This window comes from Stigmatopora argus, chromosome 14, assembly GCF_051989625.1.
Source record: "Stigmatopora argus isolate UIUO_Sarg chromosome 14, RoL_Sarg_1.0, whole genome shotgun sequence".
NCBI lineage: Eukaryota > Metazoa > Chordata > Actinopteri > Syngnathiformes > Syngnathidae > Stigmatopora > Stigmatopora argus.
The window spans coordinates 9,466,689-9,485,249 of record NC_135400.1 but is presented as its reverse complement, the minus strand read 5'-3'; the positions used below and the strand labels follow the sequence as shown (position 1 = coordinate 9,485,249).

General features: G+C 45.5%; 3 protein-coding genes across 3 annotated transcripts; 1 reads left to right on the top strand and 2 right to left on the bottom strand.

The window, feature by feature from the left end:
- Positions 1 to 236: 236 nt before the first annotated feature.
- Positions 237 to 8,398, bottom strand: srrm2 (serine/arginine repetitive matrix 2). The gene is made up of 13 exons (XM_077619145.1): positions 8,179 to 8,398; positions 7,299 to 7,553; positions 6,608 to 6,703; positions 5,336 to 5,524; positions 5,179 to 5,262; positions 4,779 to 4,841; positions 4,682 to 4,711; positions 4,489 to 4,605; positions 4,208 to 4,331; positions 2,646 to 4,015; positions 824 to 2,212; positions 700 to 753; positions 237 to 627 (listed from the first exon to the last, which is right to left on the bottom strand). Exons 2-13 carry the CDS (start codon positions 7,544 to 7,546, stop codon positions 498 to 500), a joined length of 3,894 nt encoding a protein of 1,297 aa, XP_077475271.1. The 5' UTR covers positions 7,547 to 7,553; positions 8,179 to 8,398; the 3' UTR covers positions 237 to 497.
- A 542-nt stretch (positions 8,399 to 8,940) lies between these two features.
- Positions 8,941 to 12,166, top strand: arl6ip1 (ARL6 interacting reticulophagy regulator 1). Its single transcript, XM_077618951.1, has 6 exons — positions 8,941 to 9,135; positions 9,862 to 9,995; positions 10,222 to 10,341; positions 10,426 to 10,543; positions 10,624 to 10,708; positions 11,759 to 12,166. Exons 1-6 carry the CDS (start codon positions 9,100 to 9,102, stop codon positions 11,875 to 11,877), a joined length of 612 nt encoding a protein of 203 aa, XP_077475077.1. The 5' UTR covers positions 8,941 to 9,099; the 3' UTR covers positions 11,878 to 12,166.
- Positions 12,167 to 12,777: 611 nt separating this feature from the next.
- Positions 12,778 to 16,718, bottom strand: LOC144088260 (tryptase-like). The gene is made up of 6 exons (XM_077618582.1): positions 16,664 to 16,718; positions 15,478 to 15,498; positions 14,664 to 14,832; positions 14,267 to 14,535; positions 13,242 to 13,390; positions 12,778 to 13,160 (listed from the first exon to the last, which is right to left on the bottom strand). The coding sequence occupies exons 1-6, from the start codon at positions 16,716 to 16,718 to the stop codon at positions 12,828 to 12,830; spliced, it is 996 nt and encodes a 331-aa protein (XP_077474708.1). The 3' UTR covers positions 12,778 to 12,827.
- Between the last annotated feature and the right edge of the window lie 1,843 nt (positions 16,719 to 18,561).

The following is an 18,561-nucleotide window of genomic DNA, read 5'->3' as shown; positions in this document are numbered from 1 at the left end:
CATCACGGCGCGAGATGTCCAATCGATTTTTACTGTTAATGCAAACGACTAGATAAAATGAATGTTGCATATTTTACGGGTACGTGAAGGCAGCATCACGTGCTGGGGCAGAAAGCATCAAATCAACGTATTTCAAGTATAGTATACTTTTAAAACACTTGTTTTAAAGATGCTAACGTGGTGACAGCTGTTGGCTCGCACTGCTGTATGAAAGCAAGGAGATCGAGCGCAGGTCATTAAAATGTACAGATAACTTTATTCAACCATCTTTAGGAACGAAACCGACAACGTCACGTGACGCGAACCGAGGAAGTCGAGCGAACCAATGACGAGAACACACCGAGTCACGTGACGAGTCATATGACAAATTACACAACGCGCCTGAGCCGCCCACGGTGGGATTTGGCAACAACGGGGAAGCGTCGTTTATCGCCCGCCGCATCGTCGCTTCCCGTCCCGAAGGCGGAGCTTGTCCAGATTAAAAGCCGAGCGGGTGCTCAGCGAGGCCGACCTCGCGACCTTCTCTCTGACGAGGTCGCCGTTTCTCTCATGTGTCGGGGGGGAGAATAGCTGAGAGAGCGAGAATCTCGCAGGGAGTCGGCCGGCAGCCTCCGGGGACGACCGCCGCTGGCGGGGAAGACAAAACGCCAACACGTTCATTCGGACCTCCCGGCGAGACGCGTCTTTCGAACTCCTCACCTCATGTCTTTGTCGGAGGAAGACGGCGATCGGGGGTGCTGAACTTGCGCTTTCCTGTCAAGAGAAAAAAAAAGTCAATTTAAGTTGCGTCGGCCGACCACGCACTTCCCGTTTGCCCGCGTACCCTTTTGCTGGTTGCGCCTCTGAGTCGGAGCTGTCTGAAGAGGAGGAAGAGGACGAAGATGAAGAGGAAGAGGAGGAGGAAGAAGATGACGAAGATGAGCTGCTGCTCCGGCTTCCTTTCTTGATTGCTTCTTTCCCATTGAGGCCGCGCTTGGCCACCGCTTCCTGTCGCGCCGAAGGCGGCGGCGGCGATTTCACGCGGGCGGAGCCTGAAGACTCGTCGTGCTCCGATCGGTGTTCGGGACGGGTCGGCGAGCTTTTGGGAATTTTTTGCGCTCTCCTCTCGTAATCCTGCTGCTCCGTCTTCTGCCGCTCCGGAGGCTTTTCGTCTTTTCCGCTCGGCGGCGGCGAAGACGACGAGGATGACGAGGAGGAGTCGGAGTCTGATGAAGACGAGGAAGATGACGAGGACGAGGATCTGCCGGGCCGGCCGGCCGCCGGTTGCTCTTGTCTGCCTTCGCCGTCTGGCTTCCTGGCGGCTTCCGGGGAGGCCTTGGGTGAGTTGGCGCTACGCTTGCTCGCCGGTGCCAAAGGCGAGCGACTGATTGGCGGCACTCTGTCTTTTGGAGGCAAAGGTGAGCATCTGGGCTGCTTCCTCGCGGGCGAGCGACTGGGCTGCCTCCTCGCGGGGGAGCGACTGGGCTGCCTCCTCGCGGGGGAGCGACTGGGCTGCCTCCTCGCGGGGGAGCGACTGGGCTGCCTCCTCGCGGGGGAGCGACTGGGCTGCCTCCTCGCGGGGGAGCGACTGGGCTGCCTCCTCGCGGGCGAGGGACTGGGCTGCCTCCTCGCGGGCGAGGGACTGGGCTGCCTTTTCACAGGCGAGCGACTGGGCTGCCCCCTGACAGGGGAACGAATTGTCCGCCTCCTCACGGGTGAGCGACTGGATCGCCTCCTGGCAGGCGAGTTACTGGGCTCCCTTCTAACTGGCGACCGATTAGGCTGCCACCTCACCGGCGAGCGACTGGCCCGCCCCCTGACCGGCGAGCGACTGGCACGCCCCCTGACCGGCGAGCGACTGGCCCGCCCCCTGACCGGCGAGCGACTGGCCCGCCCTCTGACTGGCGAGCGACTGGTCCGCCTCCTTACTGGCGAGCGACTGGGCCCCCTCCTCACTGGCGAGCGACTGGTTCGCCTCCTGACTGGCGAGCGACTGGTCCGACCCCTGATTGGCGAGCGACTAGTCCGCCCCCTGATTGGTGAGCGACTGGTCCGCCTCCTCACTGGCGAGCGACTGGTCCGCCTCCTCACCGGCGAGCGACTGGCACGTCGCTTCACTGGCGAGCGACTGATCCGCCTCCTCAAAATTGGCGGTGGCGAGCGACTCTTTTGCCTCCTGAAAGGCGAGCGACTGCTCCGTCTTCTGTGCGGTGAGAAAGGAGGGCGCTGGACCCTAGGAGACAAAAGGATGAAACACATTATTAAATAGTGTGAAAAATACGGCAGTTTAGCCAATCAAATACAGTTTGTCGTGACATCATTTTAATACCCATCTTTACATGCACAAATCTATCAATGGCCTCTTTTTACAACGAGGCTTGTGCTTAGCACCGGCGCTGGTTCCAAGGGTGGAAAACAGGAGTTTAGCAGGGACCAACTCCCTCAAAGGTCATAAGAAATGGTGACCGTGTCCAAAAATGAAAATGAGTGAATGCAATTTTGGCACTCAAATATTACAAATTTGCTTTTCCAGTCATTCTGAGCATGACATCACCCAACCCTAATGGATGACCAGTCAAACTATAGACTGGACGTCTCCGTCATCAAACCAACGCGCTGTTGTCTGTCCCTTTAAATGAATGGCGGCCAATGGGTTCACTTCCTACCTGAGTGGTGGGCTCCGCCTCCTCGGGCTCCTCGTACCGGAGCTGCTGCGTCTGGAGGTCCGATCCCTAAAGCGGGCCTGGGGTGGGCTGTTTCTGCCAGAGGAGGGCAGGGGGTCCTGGTACTGCCTGGGCGGGGTGACTCTGTGGCTCACGGGAGAGCGGGGCCTCCCACTCGGCAGCTCCCTTTTGTCCCCTGGCCGTTTCTCCAGGTCTTCCGTCCGTTTTGCCGGTTCTTGCGAGACTTCGCCGCGCCCGTTGGCGACGTGCCTTTGCGAGGCCGCCGCGGCGGAAGTGGAGTTTCTCTTTTCTACGACTTTGGGTTGCTCTTCGTCTTCAGACGAGGATGACGAGGAGGAGGACGAAGAAGACGAGGAGGACGAGGAGGAGGAACTGGAGGAGGAGTCGCTACTGAGGTCTTTTTCTTCTTGCGCCCGCTTCTTTGGAGGACTACTTTTCCCGCGCTTGGGTTTCTGTCGAAGAGCCGAGGTCTCGTCGGACTTCCCGCCCCCGCCTCCTCGGCTCCTTTCTCGGCGTTCGTCCAAGGGCGGCGAACGAGAACATAGAGGACGAGAAGACACGTCCGCTTTCTTTGCGGCGAGCTTTTGCGTCGCGTCTCCCCCGTTTCTCCTCCCGGGAGACGGGGACGAAGAGTCGTGCCTGGTGTTCCGCTTATCCGTGCTCCCGTCCCCTCCCCTGCCACGAGCCTTCGCGACGTCCACTTTGGTGGGCGAGGTTGAAGAGGAACGGCGTTTGGCCCGGACGTTTCGCCTCGCTTCCTCACGCGGTGCTCCCCTGTCGCGACCCCTTCCAGCCGCGGGTGGCGAGGAGGAACCGCGTCTGGTCCCGGCGTCCCGTTTGGCGACGTTCCGCTCCTCCTCTCGTTGGTCTCCTCTGTTGCGAACCCTCCTTACGTCCGCTCTGGGAGGCGAGGAAGAGGAGGAGGAGTCACGTGCGGTCCGGGCGTCTCGCTTCCCGGCGTTTTTCTCTTCCCCTCTGCTGCGACCGGTCCTCACGTCCACTCGTGGGGGCGAAGGAGAGGAGGAGTCGTGTCTCATCCTCTGAGGAGGACACTTCTTTGCCGGGTCGTGCTTTTCTCGACTCCCCACCTTGTCTTTTCCACTTTTTGGACTGGGTGATCTCCCACCCCTGCGTTTGTCCGTTTCTTTGCTCGTGGACCTCCTCCGGGTGTCCTTTTCATTGTCCCTCTTGCTCCTGTCTTTCTCTTTACTGCGCGAACGCCGCCTCTCGCTGGGTTTATCTTTGCTCCGCTCGGACTCTTTTCGGCGCTCCGCCCGCGGAGGGGAGGACGGGGAAGAGGAGTCTCGTTTCCTTCTGGAAAGGGAGGCTGTTGTCTTCTCTTTCTCTTTCTCCTTATAAGACAGAGAGAAAAGGAAGGCAGGTGACAATGTGCTGCAAAAGAAGCTAAAATGAAGCCTATGACATGTTGGATCTTAGATTACGCAATCCAAAATGCAGTTTTGCGGTCACAGACCTTATGTCGTTTACCCGCCAAGTCGTTGACAAAAATAGGAAGGTTGTTGATGTGCATCGTCAATTCATACCTGGTCTCCTCTACGCCGTGGTGGACTTGGCTCACCGCGACCTCGTCTCTTTTCTGGAGATCGCGGCCTCCGACCGCCGTTCTCGTCCTGCGTCTTGCGCTGACGTGAGCGCACTGGTGAGGGACTGTTAACATCCAGATGAGAAGTTCAGAGAACGGCTACGCAATATTTTGAAGAAATTACTAGTTACGCGGCATTTAGACACCCACGTCGCCGTTTTTTTCCGACTACGGCGTCACTGTAAGTCAGTAAAACTGATGCGGACTAAAGGTTACGCGCACCTGCCAGACGAACTAGACGAGACGCTGCGCCGCGATGCCGTCTTTGTTTTTGCCGGACTTTTACTGGCCGCTTTCTTTTTTTTCTTTGACGCCTTCTTCTGTTTCTCATCCGAGGAACTTGAAGAACAGAAGGTGCACATTTACCAAACAACAGAGGAAAGACACCGGTCCAAATATTCATTCCTATTCGTACCTGTCGTCGTCATCTTCGTCTGAAGATTCTCTGAAGACGTGAGAATGCGAAGAGTTAAAACGTCAAACTCGGGACAAATGGATTCTAATGTACGTACCGTTTCTTCTTCTTCTTTTTGGATTTTTTCTCTCGGCGAGCAGCTGGCGACGGACTCTGTGAGCTGCAAGATAAAACAAATTGGAAAGGCCAGAGTTAAAATGCATTAATTACACTAAAGCAGTCAATTTATGGGAAAAAAGAAAGCGCTTCAGTTGCACAATATAATTTGAAAAATACAGGTGTTGTTATCCGAATAACTGTTTATATCACGTTAACATTTTAATATCACTATAAGGTTTGCTGTCGGTCTCTGATGAAATAAAATTTCCTCCCAGAATTCAATTGAAACTCAAGTGCAACACGTTCCAATTTTCCCTTTTGTGCATTTTCTGGCTGTTGCAATGTGTCAGTCGTCACGCTAGCGGCCACAAACGTGATTCGGTTTGCTCTCCGCTTACCCGGCTCTCTTCTTGTTCTTCTTTTTCTTTTTGCGGCTGCGCTTTTTGGGCGGGGAATCCGACTCGTCCGAGTCCTCCACCAACCTGCGGGGATCGACCTTGTCAAGTCACAGGAAGGTTGCTCCCGAGATGAAGGCAATGAAGGTTTTGTCCTCACGTGTATTTCTGCTGCTCCTGCTGTTTTTCCCTCTCCAGACGCTCCTGCTCGCGTTTCTCTTTCTCCTTCTCCTTGCGGTCAGCGTGGAAGGACGAGCCGTCCACGTAGTCGCTGGATATTCCGAAGGCGGCTCGCAGGCGGTTGTTCTTCTCCTGGTTGGCCGCAGCTAGCGCGTGGGTTTCGGTGACGCTGCACAGGGCAAACGGACGCTACGCTCGTGAAAAATGACATTGTTTGGCGTCCGTGTTGAGAATTTTTGGGGGGATTATCTAGCACAGGGGTATGGAACCCATGGCTCGGGAGCCATGTGGCTCTTTCCATGGGGGCATATGGCTCTCCACTAACCTGTGAGGTAAAATATGGAAATCATTGGTGAGAGAACTAAGTCCCGAACGCACTAATAAGAGCGTCACTGCGGTGTCGACACTACCTGTACCCCTACTTTAATCATAATTTAGTTTTTTATTACTCTTCTGCATGCATGACATCATTGATACTGATTTATTAGCCACTGCATAACAATGTTGTCAAAAAAATTCAGAGACTTTTTGTACGTTAAAAGTGATGAAATGACAAAAAATACATAAAAAAATCCCACTTTCATATATTTTTACTTTTCAATCCCGAAAATGGCTCTCAAGAAATAACATTAGAAAATATTAATTGTTTATGGCTCTCTGTCAAAAAGGTTCCCGACCCCTGATCTAGCAGAATAGATGGAATATGATCTGTATAAAGGTGTTGCACCGCAGTTTGACTTCAAGTTCAATTCAACTCCAATTTTTCACTTTAATTGCTTCAGAGCGGGTTTATTTTGAACAGCAATTCTTTTGAACTAAAATTAGTTGTGTTCATTTTTATTATCAAGTTCCAGGGGTGGATTTCAATTTCTGAGTAAGCAGAACTGCGCGGCCTTTAAATGTTAATTTAGAAGAACTTGCTCCCACTAATTGAAATGTTAAATTGTCAGATTTTTTTAAGTCTAAGCTTCACTCACAATGCCTTCAAAAGAGTGTGTCGGCAAGAACTTAAAAACCCAAGTGAAATAATTTAACTTGACTTTCTTGCGCTGTTTTTTTAAGAGCATTTTTAAACTCATATTTCAGGACCAAGATTCAGTTGAGAAGAAATTAATGTGCCAGTACAAAATAGTGAACTGACAATCTGTTGAATTTTTTTTTTTTTAAATCACCACATGTTTTGATATGATTTTGGCTACATTAAATTCACAATGGCTCAGATTTGCCAGGAGGTTTAGGAATATTTGCTTACCTGGCTTTGTCGCCAGAAGCTGGTGGAGGCTGATGCTTTTCCTGCAGCATCATTCGAAAGCTGTTCACCTTCTCGGCGATCTCCTCCGCGTCGTATCTGAAGCACCGAATGGAGAGCAGGGTTCAATGGAGAAAAAATGTTGCAAAACAACTTCTGGAGGAATCGGGAATGTCCGTTTGAATGGAACCATTTTGCATTGGCCTTTTGCGCTCACCACTTGTAAATGTCAGCAAGGTGAGTCGGGCTGAACAACACGTTCATTCGGATTTAAATAGTGACGTGCCAATACCGGTTTTTTTTTTATTTAGGAATATTTTGTGAGTGAATAATTATGTCCGAGTGCCGAAGTAGAAGTGTCATTTTAATTTGTAACAAAGATAATCACCAACTTTGAAATTCATATGTATTTTTAAGAGGCTTAAAGCAGGGGACTAGATCAAATTTAGGTAAAAGATATCATGAAATGACCAACTTCAATACATTACGAAACAATATCAATTCTTTAAATAATGGTAGTATACTTTTCAAATCAAATTTCTATTTCCATTTATTGTACTTAACCGATCTATGTATTAATTCAAGTTCATGTATCATTACACTGCTACTAAAAATAAGACTGGCAACGACGGAAATTTGTCGCCAACCACCAACGAGTTGCGTCGTCGGCCAATTGCGCGTCAAGGTTTCTCACCCCTGCTCCTCCATCATGTCCTGAAACTTGGCGCACTCGACCTCCAGCTGCCGCTTCCTCTGGTGCTCCAGGATCTCGGCGTTGGGCTGGCGGTTGAGCTGGCTCTCCAGCCGCTCGCGGTCCTTCTCGTCGCGCTCGCCGTCGCGGTCGTCGCGCGGCCGCTTGGCTCGCAGCGTGGATAGGTTGCGCTGCACATAGCCATTGGTGCCGCTGCCCCGAGGAGTGGTCAGGCCGATACCATTGTACATGGCGGCTCTAAAGAGGTAAAACCTTGGTTTAGGTCACTGTTTGAAGCACATGGGAAAGGGGAAAACATGAGGGCAATCACAAGAAGTAGAATTTTGTGTGGGTTAAAGGGGCGTGGCCTTTTGAGTTGGGGTGCGAATACCCTCAAATGACTGAAATTATTTTCACGCACTGAATCATTCTAAAACTGATTGGGTAACTACGAATTGCGATGCGAATCAATACGCCATTTTGGCTCAAATATAATTCAAAACAGGCAGATAGGTGTGTTGGTAAAGCACGCATTAGATAAGACCAGTTCTTTGTCTATTTGTCTTTTCACGTCTGTGTGAGATTGACGCTCATCAGCCGACACATTAAAACACAATTTTACAACTGAATTATTGTATCAACGGAGTATTAAAATAAGCCCCATTTGGCACGTGCACAATGAGCCGATTCAACGATATCAAGTTATATGAAACACTTACTAGAAAGAACAAGTGAATGTGCGTTTAACAACTACATGTCGGGAACATATTTAGGGTACAAAAAGAGGGACAATGCGTCATTTGGACAGTGTCGCCGCGGCCCCGAACAACAGAACAGGCCCAAATTTTTGGCTAACCGCTATAGCTAACGCGCCTCTACGTACCACACTTTTCTCCCGGAGCGGAGAGAAACTTCACCGCTACTTAGGGGGAAATATCTTCGTCTTTTATTTCTCTTTAAATCAGCCAGTTACTGCTTTACTGGATTAAAAAGGGTAAAAGAAGTGAAATTTGTTAGCTCAGTTAGCAAATCCAAGCTCGAACGATAGAGAGACGAAGCGAAACCATGTGACATTACGTCATAAAGACGCGCTGGAGTAGTTTGATGGGTGGAAAATGGAGATGCGTTCAATGTCCAATGGAAATTCAACAACTTCCTCTGGTAGGGATTTAAAAATGTATCGCTTCAAAACCGAAATATGAGCCACTTGGTTTTACTTTTTTGTGTCTGTTAAGGAATTTGAAATTTTTTTGTAAACAAATTATGCGTTGAAACAGCGTGACGATTTTCCCCGATATATTTTGTTTTAATTCAATGTCTACATTTGATTTTACCGTTTATGTATTTTTATTTTCTAAATGATATGGGATTGAATTAGCTTTATTTTACTTTATTACATATTTCGACTTATGTTTTGTGTTTATACTTGAACATTTCATTGTGTCTCCGATTTGTATCCTCATTAAAAGTGTGTATTTGGTTAGGCTGTCATAACCGTATATGCACATATATAAACCGTGTTTTTAAACATCTTTTTTATTTTATTTAGTGTTTGAAGGTCAACGGTGGGGATGCTATGGTTTGTGAATGTGAAAGAGATGGAAATTAAACTACATCTCCCACAATGCCAAGCGCCACTTTCAACGCATGCGCTTTGGGTGAAAACATCCTGTCAAATTTTGGCCGTTAGTGACGCTGAGGCAAGCCGACGATTAGATCACTATAAGACCTCATCCGTCTAAATATAGTTTTTTTTAGGTATTCAAACCACATACATTTCCAACAACTTTCTTATTGAGCAGTCATGGTCGAAGGAGACAACAAGAGCACAAACATGGTGGTTAGTATAAACATGACGTCGTTTTTGCTCTCGAAGTTATCTGGTGCTAAATCTGTGACTTTGGCGAGCCTTGATTGCACTGCAAACCAATTGCCATGTTATTTTGGTTTAAAATTGGAAATAATTTCCCGTCGCGGCTACTTGGTTTCCATATGAGCAGTCTTACCGGCGGGCTAACATGCTAATCAGCTAGCCGCCTAGCCTCCCCTCAAGATAGTCCTGTGACTTGCAGTCTCCCGTGTCACGTGACCATGACTATCTCGTTAAGCAAGGGTGTCCAAACTTTTGCTCTACAAAAAACAATGGACGCAAGGATCCAACATAAAATTATTTCACTTTGATTCAGGGTGTCCCCCGCCTCTGGATCGGAGTCAGCTGGGATAGGCTCCAGCACCCCCCGCGACCCTAATGAGGATAAAGCGGTTCAGAAAATGAGATGAGAGATTAAAAAAAATTATCGGCTAAAACTGCTAAGTACTGCTTCTGAATTCATTATCAAGTGAGGCTATCACAGTTAATCTCAGGTGATTCATCTCGATTGTGAGTAAATAAGCATGTTTATTTTTTGCTCTAATGATAAAATTTTGTTAAATAGCCCATTTGCGTTTAAAAAGAATTTAATCGTGTATGAAATGTGAGTGGCTGCCATTTTCAGTAATAGACATCCAAAGGCAGTGAATGAAAAAGATGCTGAATTTCTGTTGTTGTTATTGTTGCGGCATGCAGGCACAGGAAACGGCCCAACTGGAGGAGCAACTTCAGGCGTGGGGCGAGGTGATCCTAGTGGGTGACCGCGTTCTGCGCTGGGAGAAGCCGTGGTTTCCGGGAGCCCTGATGGGCGCCACCGCCGTTCTCTTCCTGTGAGTCGCTCACACCACCAACTCATTTACGCTTTGATGCTATCTTGGTGACCAACACTGCCCACATATGTCGGCAGTCTCCACTGTGCTAGTTTATCGCGGGAGCGTAAGTCTCAAGGGGTGCGAATGACTACTTTGATGATGATAGATCTTTTTTTTTTGACAACGATACGCAATTCATTTTCCTCCCACCCGATCGTAATCTTTTATCCACTTCCCGTGTCAGGCTTATCTACTATTTGGACCCATCGGTGCTGACGGGCGTGTCGAGTGGCGTCATGTTGCTGTGCCTGGCTGACTACTTGGTGCCCACGTTGGTGCCCCGAGTGTTCGGCTCCAACAAATGGTGAGATGGCAGCCCAGCCTACGTTCCACTTGCCGTGGGTCTACGTCGCCTTTATTTAAATTCTCCCCCGTGCATTTGTGTCAGGACCACGGAGCAGCAGCAGCGTTTCCACGAGATCTGCGGCAACGTGGTGAAAACGCAGCGCCGCCTGGTGGGCTGGTGGTACCGTCTCTGCACGCTGAAGGAGGAGAAACCAAAAATGGTAATCTGGAAAAACATAAGGCACCCAAGTCCTTGAAAGTCACGCTGACCGTGGCGTGCGTGTTTTTTTTTTTTTGTTAGTACTTTGCGTCAGTGATCAGCAGTCTATTGGTGGTGGCCTGGATTGGACAGCAAGTGCACAACCTGTTGCTCACCTATCTGATTGGTGAGTGAGCGCCACATGACCTACGCACGTTAGGTACACTGCTGTGGAAAAAGTATTTGCCCCATCTTGATTTCTGGTTTGTTCCGCTCATCAAACAAATGTTTAATAGCAAAAATATAGAGGCAATATCAAATGCAATTTTTGAATAATAATTTTATCTATCCAGGGACAAATAAAATGACACTAACTGCTACATACCACATTTTTGGCAAAGCTCGGTTCATTTTCACTGGCCACACCCAAAACTATTCATTTTTTTTGCCCTGTATCGGCTTAACTAAGAGAGAAGGAGAAAACTGTTGGGCCTGTAAAACAGCTTCAGGACCAGGCACAGAAAGAGTGAGACCAATTTGAAGGAAATAAGTTTATTACCAGACTGCAGGATGGGGAGAGAGCTCTAACAGTTGTGGACGCACAGCCTGTTCCTTGCAACTCTCAGAATGAACAGTGGGTGAGTCATATCTATATACGTGAAAACAGACAGTTGTTGGCAGGACTTTGGACTGATATGTTTAGTCATCTGCAGGGCAAAGTTTGATTAATCAGTGTCAGACAGTTGAGTATTTGCACTGACATGTCGAACATCATTAGTGTCAGACAGTTGAGAATTTGGGCTGACACGTCAAACATCTGCAGGGCAAAGTTTGTATGACAACGACATTTTTATGACTCACATAAACTGATGCAATATGAACAAGAAATTGCAAAGCGACTTTGTCAGCTTATCTTACAAAAACAATAAAAAGCCAACTCGGTTAGCATAGGCTAGCACATCAGCTTCATCCTAGCAAACTGTGGTTATCTTTTTTATCTTCATATTTGAAATAAATAGATCAAATCTGGCAAATCTACCCATAGCAGTGCCACGCCCACAGAGCAAAAGGTGCCTTTGCCAAAAAAACATGGATGGCTGCCCATGTTACCATGACGCAGTTGGCCCTGTAGCAAATCATTGACACAAGGAAGAGTGATGCAAATTATCCCAGGGAAAAAAATCATAAATTTGCCTTTTCGTTTAGGCATTGATGTTTTTTTTTTCTTTCTTTACAGTGAGTTTGATGCTGCTGCTGCCGGGCCTCAACCAGCACGGCGTCCTGACCAAGTATGCCGCCATGGCCAAGAGGGAATTGAACAAGCTTATCAAGAACAAGGAAAAGAAGAACGAGTAGATTCGAAATACACTCACGTGAACGCGTGCAACTACGTTGACTACTGACTTCCTTTGTTGTCGTCTTCTTTGTGTAATCATGAAGCTCCTCATTTTCCACATTTTTAGCCTTCAGTTTCTTTTGAGTCAAGTGATAGTGAGCAGGAAAGTGTGACTATAACAATAAACAATGAGCTGCCCCTCCTTGAAATTATGTAAATACGCCATGGCACTCCCATTCGTTTATTTATGTGTCCTGTCGAAAGTCATTTGAATATTTACAATGTGAATAAAATTGACTTTAAATGTCATGTACTTTTAGGTTTTTTTTTTAATTGCGTGTGTGTGATTGTGCTGTTAATCATCATAAAGGAAGCCCCACAGACGTCACGATATTCTTTACGTATCGGGTTGGACGTCAATAGCAGTAAAAAAAAGCACCAGTCAACGTTGGCCTTTGCTGCTAAAATGTATTTAATGTCTAAAACTGTCATTGGCAGTGAATGAGTTACATGCAACAAAATAATTTAAAGGTACAGGTATACTGTAAAATATATATTAGTATGTACTCTTGTTTTGTGAAGTTGAGTGTTTTTTATCTCGCTAAAATGTTGAGTATAAGACCCATATTTGTATTTAAGTGTGTATTTGATATATATATATATATATATATATATATATATATATATATATATATATATAATGTCTTGTACATTATATATTGATGACAAAGTAATGCATTGAAAATCTATTGGAAATCAACCAATCTACATTCATCTGTACCGCAAGCACACAAGGGTTGCAGGGGTGCTGGAGCCTATCCCTCCCTGCAAACCACAGGCAAGCAAAAAAACTCTACTTTATTTTATTTTTTTATATTGAGAAAACACACCTGAGAGGAAAAAAATGCTGGGAACACAACATTTGCAACTTGTTGCTTTTTTCATTGTTGGTAAATCATTGTTTTATGATTTAGTGTACAAAGGGATGCGCGCATCCTTTACCCTTGTTTCCGATACATTTCATTATCACTTCAACGGCGCAGCTGCAGTTGTTGGAGGGGGGAGGAGGAGGCAGACCGGGACAGGTGACCTCTAGGTCCGGGTCGGGGCACGCAGACCTGCACTTGACGAACCCCGGCAGATTGTCGCCACCTATTTGGTTGGTGATCCATTCCTGGAACGAGGACACCCGCGCGTAGCCGCCCGGGAATCCCGGCTGGGCGCAACCCAATCCAAAGCTCGCGATCCCGTTCTGGACCCACACGGGGCCTTTTTTGGTCACCAAGGGACCGCCGGAATCCCCCTGCGGAGCAGCGGCAATTCCATGTCAGTGGTTTGCGTTTGTGTCATTCTGGAATATTGACTTGAAGAAAGAACTTGTCACCTGGCAGGTGTCTCTTCCTCCCTCTCTCGGGCCAGCGCAGATCATGTTTTCAGTGATGGGGTTTATTCCGCTGTAATCACAGTAGCATTGGCGGTTTCCTACGATGGGAACCTGAACCTCCATCAGTTCCCCTGGAGGTGGCGCTGGAACTGCACACCGATAAGACCAAAAGTGGACAAATAACAGAGTGTGAAATTTTCAAGCCTACGTCCAAAGTGCAACTAGTTTAAAATGAACTACGACCACCCGGCTCCCTCGAATGTCAGTTCAATAGTACACGTTTCAACGTTTCTCCCGGATTTTTTTTTTGTGTGGGAAAGACAGACGTCTGAAAACTCCTGATGTGAGAGTTTTATCATTTGATGATGGAAAATATGTTGCGTTCGTGCTGCATTTGCTGCAACCGTAGCAGAACTCACAAGTCTTTTGTTGTGGCTGAATGGTGAACGCAAGCCTGTAACAAAATATACTCCAAAAAGGTAGATTGTGACTATGAATAAGCGGAAATTGGGAAATAGGGTTACCTTAAAAAACATGTGCTGTGAAAGAAAACAATTTTTTTTTTTAAATCAGGGTCCCAAAATTAGCCAAAATGACCATCTTGTTAGGTGCATAAGAGATTTTTATATCTAGTTTTTGTCTAGTTTTATAAGCTATTAATTGGCAACTCAATGGTATTGAACCCTTGATCTCAGAACTCTGAGGCCACGTGCTATCCTCTCATCCACTGGACCGCCATAATGGGGTTAAAGGTCGCAAATGTAAAAATATATATATATATATTAAAGTGAAAATTATTCACTCCCAATGAGTTAAAGGCATTAAATCCATTTTTGAATTGTTCTCCATTCTTGCTGAAAGGGTTAAAAAGCATGAAAATACGACAGTATCCGCATCGGCCGGGTGCAGAATTGGTATCGATTTCCAAAAATGCTTTTGTAAGCTACTCAAGGTCCTGTTTTGCGCCAAATTTTTTGAAGTGTAAACAACTCATCTGACAAAAATCATTTGAAGCGTTGACTGACCCCCAAAGGCGATGTCCCCCCATCCGGTGACCCAGCTTTTGGTTCCGGCGAAGAAGGTGCTGGAGGCTGCGGCCAGACAGACGGGCCGGATGAAGTTGGTGAAGGTGACGGGCGTGGAGAGGCGCAAGAGAGCCACATCGTTGTCAAAGTTTGCCGGGTTGTAGTCGGGATGGATAATTAGCGCCGCTATCAATCGGGCTTCCTCGTTAGGATTGGGACCATTTTGCTGCTGACGACCCAAAACCACTGTCACTGTCACGGGATCCGTGCTGCGCACAAAGTAAACAAGGCCATTGTGTTACGCCGATGCCATTTTGGACATAATATAGATGCGTTCTGAATTTCGACGCCAAAGAAGAGAAAAGCTTTCTCGATAGTAGCGTTGACGTGTTCTCACTCGTCAAAGCAGTGCGCAGCCGTCATCACCCACTCACTGGTAATGAGTGACCCCCCGCAGAAGTGAAAACCATTCCTGAGCAGGCTGACCTGCCAGGGCCACGCGCCCTCGGGGGCCACTTGACCCCCGACGATGCGAATGCGGGTGTTTAGTGGGGCCTGGCCGCACACTGCCGTCACACATAAACAAAAAAAGTGGGTCAAGTTATAATGAATTCTCACATCTGTGTCTGTATTCTCACCCACTTGCTACTGTGACGGTGAAATTTCCCAAATACAGGATGAATAAAGTTATCTAATCGAAATAAATATAATCTAATCTATTCAAAAATTAGCGTGAGGCAAATTCGCTACTAGCCCAGGTCACAGTTGATGTGCTGTAGTAGTTAGCAATAAAGGAAAATAGATTTCAAACTGGGAGGGCCTGGAAGTGATGGACATGCAGTTATAAAATATTTATAAAAGTAAACAACAACAAAAAGATACACTTCCCCAAATGTAACCAAATTTATTTGACTTTGTGTCTTGATTTTCCTTCTATTTTTAAATAAGTCAAGATATTAAATGATTCCTTTCAACACCACCCATCCTTGTCTGGGTCGCATATATATATATATATATATATATATATATATATATATATATATATATATATATATATATATATATATATATATATGTATATGTATATATACGTATATATATACGTATGTATATATATATATATATATATATATATATATATGTATATATATATACTTGCGTAATTTGGATACAAATATAAAAGCAAGGAAAGACGGAAAGTAGCGACTCACCATCAGGTTGCGATCTGGACGCTGAAAAAAAAACAATAACAATTTCAATCCTCTTCCCAACACATTTCATACAATTTTTCACTTTTGCTTGTCTTGACGATAACCTTTCATATCTTTAAAAGGAAAAAAAGACAATGACCAATGTATCTCATTAATATTGAATACCACTCACAGCACTTATATTATGGTGCACATAGTTGGGATAGGCTCCAGCACCCCCGGCAACCCTTGTGATCATAAGCGATTCAGAAAATGAATGAACATTCCATGCTTGCTGTCAATGCAACACACATTGGCTCCCACAAATAGCATAAGAACGGTAAGAAAACAGCCAAAGGAAAACAAGAAAATAAGGAAAAATGATTAAAAGACAGATGGATGAATAATGTTTGACCTTTGAGCAACAGCAGAAGCAGCAGCAACTGTGTCGGCGACATCATAGTCTATAATAAATGTCTTAATTGCACCTGAACACGCCCATACTTTCATCTACACTTAAGAGCTATTATAGATATTTATGAGTATAGTTTGATAACAAATATTTAATGAGGCATAGAATCATTTTAGGTAATAAAAAGTGTTTAGAATTACAAAAACATTTATTCTGGCCAATGGGATGGTTAATTAGTCAATGGGAGAGCATCTATATCCTGACAATTTCAAAATAAACTGCAGGATGCTACAAAAGGTTGTTTGAATGTTTGAGATTTGGCCACTAGAAATATGTTTTGTATTAAAAAACATAATTCTCCTGATGCGTTTTTTTTTGTGACTTGAATATTTCGTATCTAGAGACATTCGTAAGTAGAGGTACTGTATATACATAGCCATCTGAGGTGCAGTGTTTTTTCACCAGACTGAATATATATATATATATATATATATATATATATATATATATATATATATATATCATACCTGTCAACCTCTGCCGATAACTGCCCTTATAAATGATTATGATTCCCCTTACAAACACCGTACGAGTCGTACGGTGTTTGTAAGGTTTTTTTGGGGTTTGTAAGGGGAATCATAATCATTTATAAGGGCAGTTATCGGCAGAGGTTGACAGGTATGATATATATATATATATATATATATATATATATATATACACATTCATTTGAAATGGCTTGCATGAGAATAAGACGAACCAAAAAAATACACAGAGAGAAAAGTCATGTTTGACCTGCAAGTGACAGCAGCAGCAGCAGCAGAATTGTCATCATCTTGGACGCGTCCATGACCAACATAAGTAATGGAGATCGATGGCTGTCTTTATATACAATGCTCTTCATCCACACCCTTCAACATTCGATCATGCCAATATGATAATTACCATCTAACGAGCCATTCAACAAAGTCTAATGGCATGGTTAGTTTTAATTACACTTCAAATGAAAATGAGTCACGCCGACACTAATACCAATGGAAAATTTAGACTGTTTGGTAGGCCTACCATCCACAAATCCTGAAGTACAGTTCAGTAATGATTTTGCGTGACAATTGTGGACCGACCACGAGGGTTAAATCCCAGGTTGGGACCTTCCTGTGTGGAGATTGCACGCCGTACCCGGGCTTGCGTGGGTTTTCCCCAGGTACTCCGGTTTCCTCCCGCATCCCAAAAACATGCTGGCTAGGCAGGTTGAACACTTTACATTGCACCTTGTTGCGGTTTTGGGTGGAGGTGTGTGAATGAATACCTGCTCAATTGGCTGCTTAATGATTTTTGATGGTCCTGGATTTTATTTATTTTTATTTCCTTGAGTAGATAGAATGTATGCATTTGAAATTTTACAAACTATAAATTGCCCTCTTGTTGGTTTTTAAAGTCCCGTGCGAAAAATATTATCGGACTGCCTCATGCATCTCAACATTGCGGCACCGGAGATGTAAAAAAAGGATACATTCCTTTTCTGAACAGTTTTATCTTCATTAGGGTAACAGGGGGTGCTTGAGCCTATCCCAGCTGACTTTCAGGCACGAAGTAGGGACACCCTGAATCGCAGGGCACGAGGAGGCAGACAACCATTCATGCTCACACTCATTCTCAGGGGTCATTTAGAGTGTCCAACCAGCCTACCATGCATGTCTTTGGAATGTGGGAGGAAACTGGAGTACCTGGAGGAAACCCACGCTGGCCCGGGGAGAGAGAACGTCGAAACTCCACACAGGTGCACCGACCAGGATTTGAAACCTGGACCACAGAACTGTCAGGCTGACACGCTAACCCCTCAGCCGCCATGCCGCTTGTAAACAAATTAAGGACAACAAAAAAACATCCAACGTTCCTGTTCTGCACTCGTTACATATAATGAGGCAATTAATTAAGACAAGTTTTATGACCAATTCAGTTTTGTTCATTGATGGATTCATTATTAATACAATTTAATTGAACAGGAAAACATCTTTAAACATACACTGGTTACAACTTGCAAGGAGAATCACTCCCAACTCGCCTTCGTTCAAGAGGATTCTGAAGAGCGGCATACTCAAAACATTTAATAAAATCTGATTCAAAACAATTGCATAAGCTAACCGAATAACACCATTAAGGTCAAAAAACAACTGCCACAACAATCTCATATTAGATCGAAACCAAAAACACCTGCGTAAGAATTTGCACAAGTAAGCATACAATGTGACCCGAGCGGATCGGAAACCAAAACAACTGTGTAAGAATTTGCAGAATAAGCATAATACTTTCTTTATAAGGTAAACAATAATGCGATTATCGCCATCTGCCGGCATCCAAGTCAAAGCAATTTATGAGTCCTTGTAGATCTTCATTGCCAACTCAGATCAACAGCCTCGGCCTGGAACAAGGAGCTCTGTTCAGTCAATAGTCCTGAAAACAATTAACTGGCCTCGAAAGCAGCTGTGGGGGAAAGTGTCCTCGTGCTTACTTTGTCCCAACATAAAGCACAAATTAATTTATAGCTTCATTACCTATTAAAATGCTTAATGAACATATACTAACATCCCAGAATAAACCCAACAGCGAATAGTGGGTGTGCAAGATATTTGAGTTAATGACCTGCCTTTGTTTGTTAAAGGTCAAGTTATGAATGTAATGCTGTTCTTCTG

Coding starts and splice junctions, on each gene's coding strand:
- srrm2 (XM_077619145.1), bottom strand. CDS start 7,546: ATGTACAATGGTATCGGCCTGACCACTCCTCGGGGCAGCGGCACCAAT. Junction 2,213..2,645: donor AGGCGGAGCCCACCACTCAG/GTAGGAAGTGAA, acceptor TTTGTCTCCTAG/GGTCCAGCGCCCTCCTTTCT. Junction 754..823: donor GAGGCGCAACCAGCAAAAGG/GTACGCGGGCAA, acceptor TTCTCTTGACAG/GAAAGCGCAAGTTCAGCACC.
- LOC144088260 (XM_077618582.1), bottom strand. CDS start 16,718: ATGGACGCGTCCAAGATGATGACAATTCTGCTGCTGCTGCTGCTGTCA. Junction 15,499..16,663: donor GCTGCTGCTGTCACTTGCAG/GTCAAACATGAC, acceptor TTTTTTTTTCAG/CGTCCAGATCGCAACCTGAT. Junction 13,161..13,241: donor GAGGAAGAGACACCTGCCAG/GTGACAAGTTCT, acceptor GCTGCTCCGCAG/GGGGATTCCGGCGGTCCCTT.
- arl6ip1 (XM_077618951.1), top strand. CDS start 9,100: ATGGTCGAAGGAGACAACAAGAGCACAAACATGGTG. Junction 9,136..9,861: donor ACAAGAGCACAAACATGGTG/GTTAGTATAAAC, acceptor TGCGGCATGCAG/GCACAGGAAACGGCCCAACT. Junction 10,342..10,425: donor GTGTTCGGCTCCAACAAATG/GTGAGATGGCAG, acceptor CATTTGTGTCAG/GACCACGGAGCAGCAGCAGC.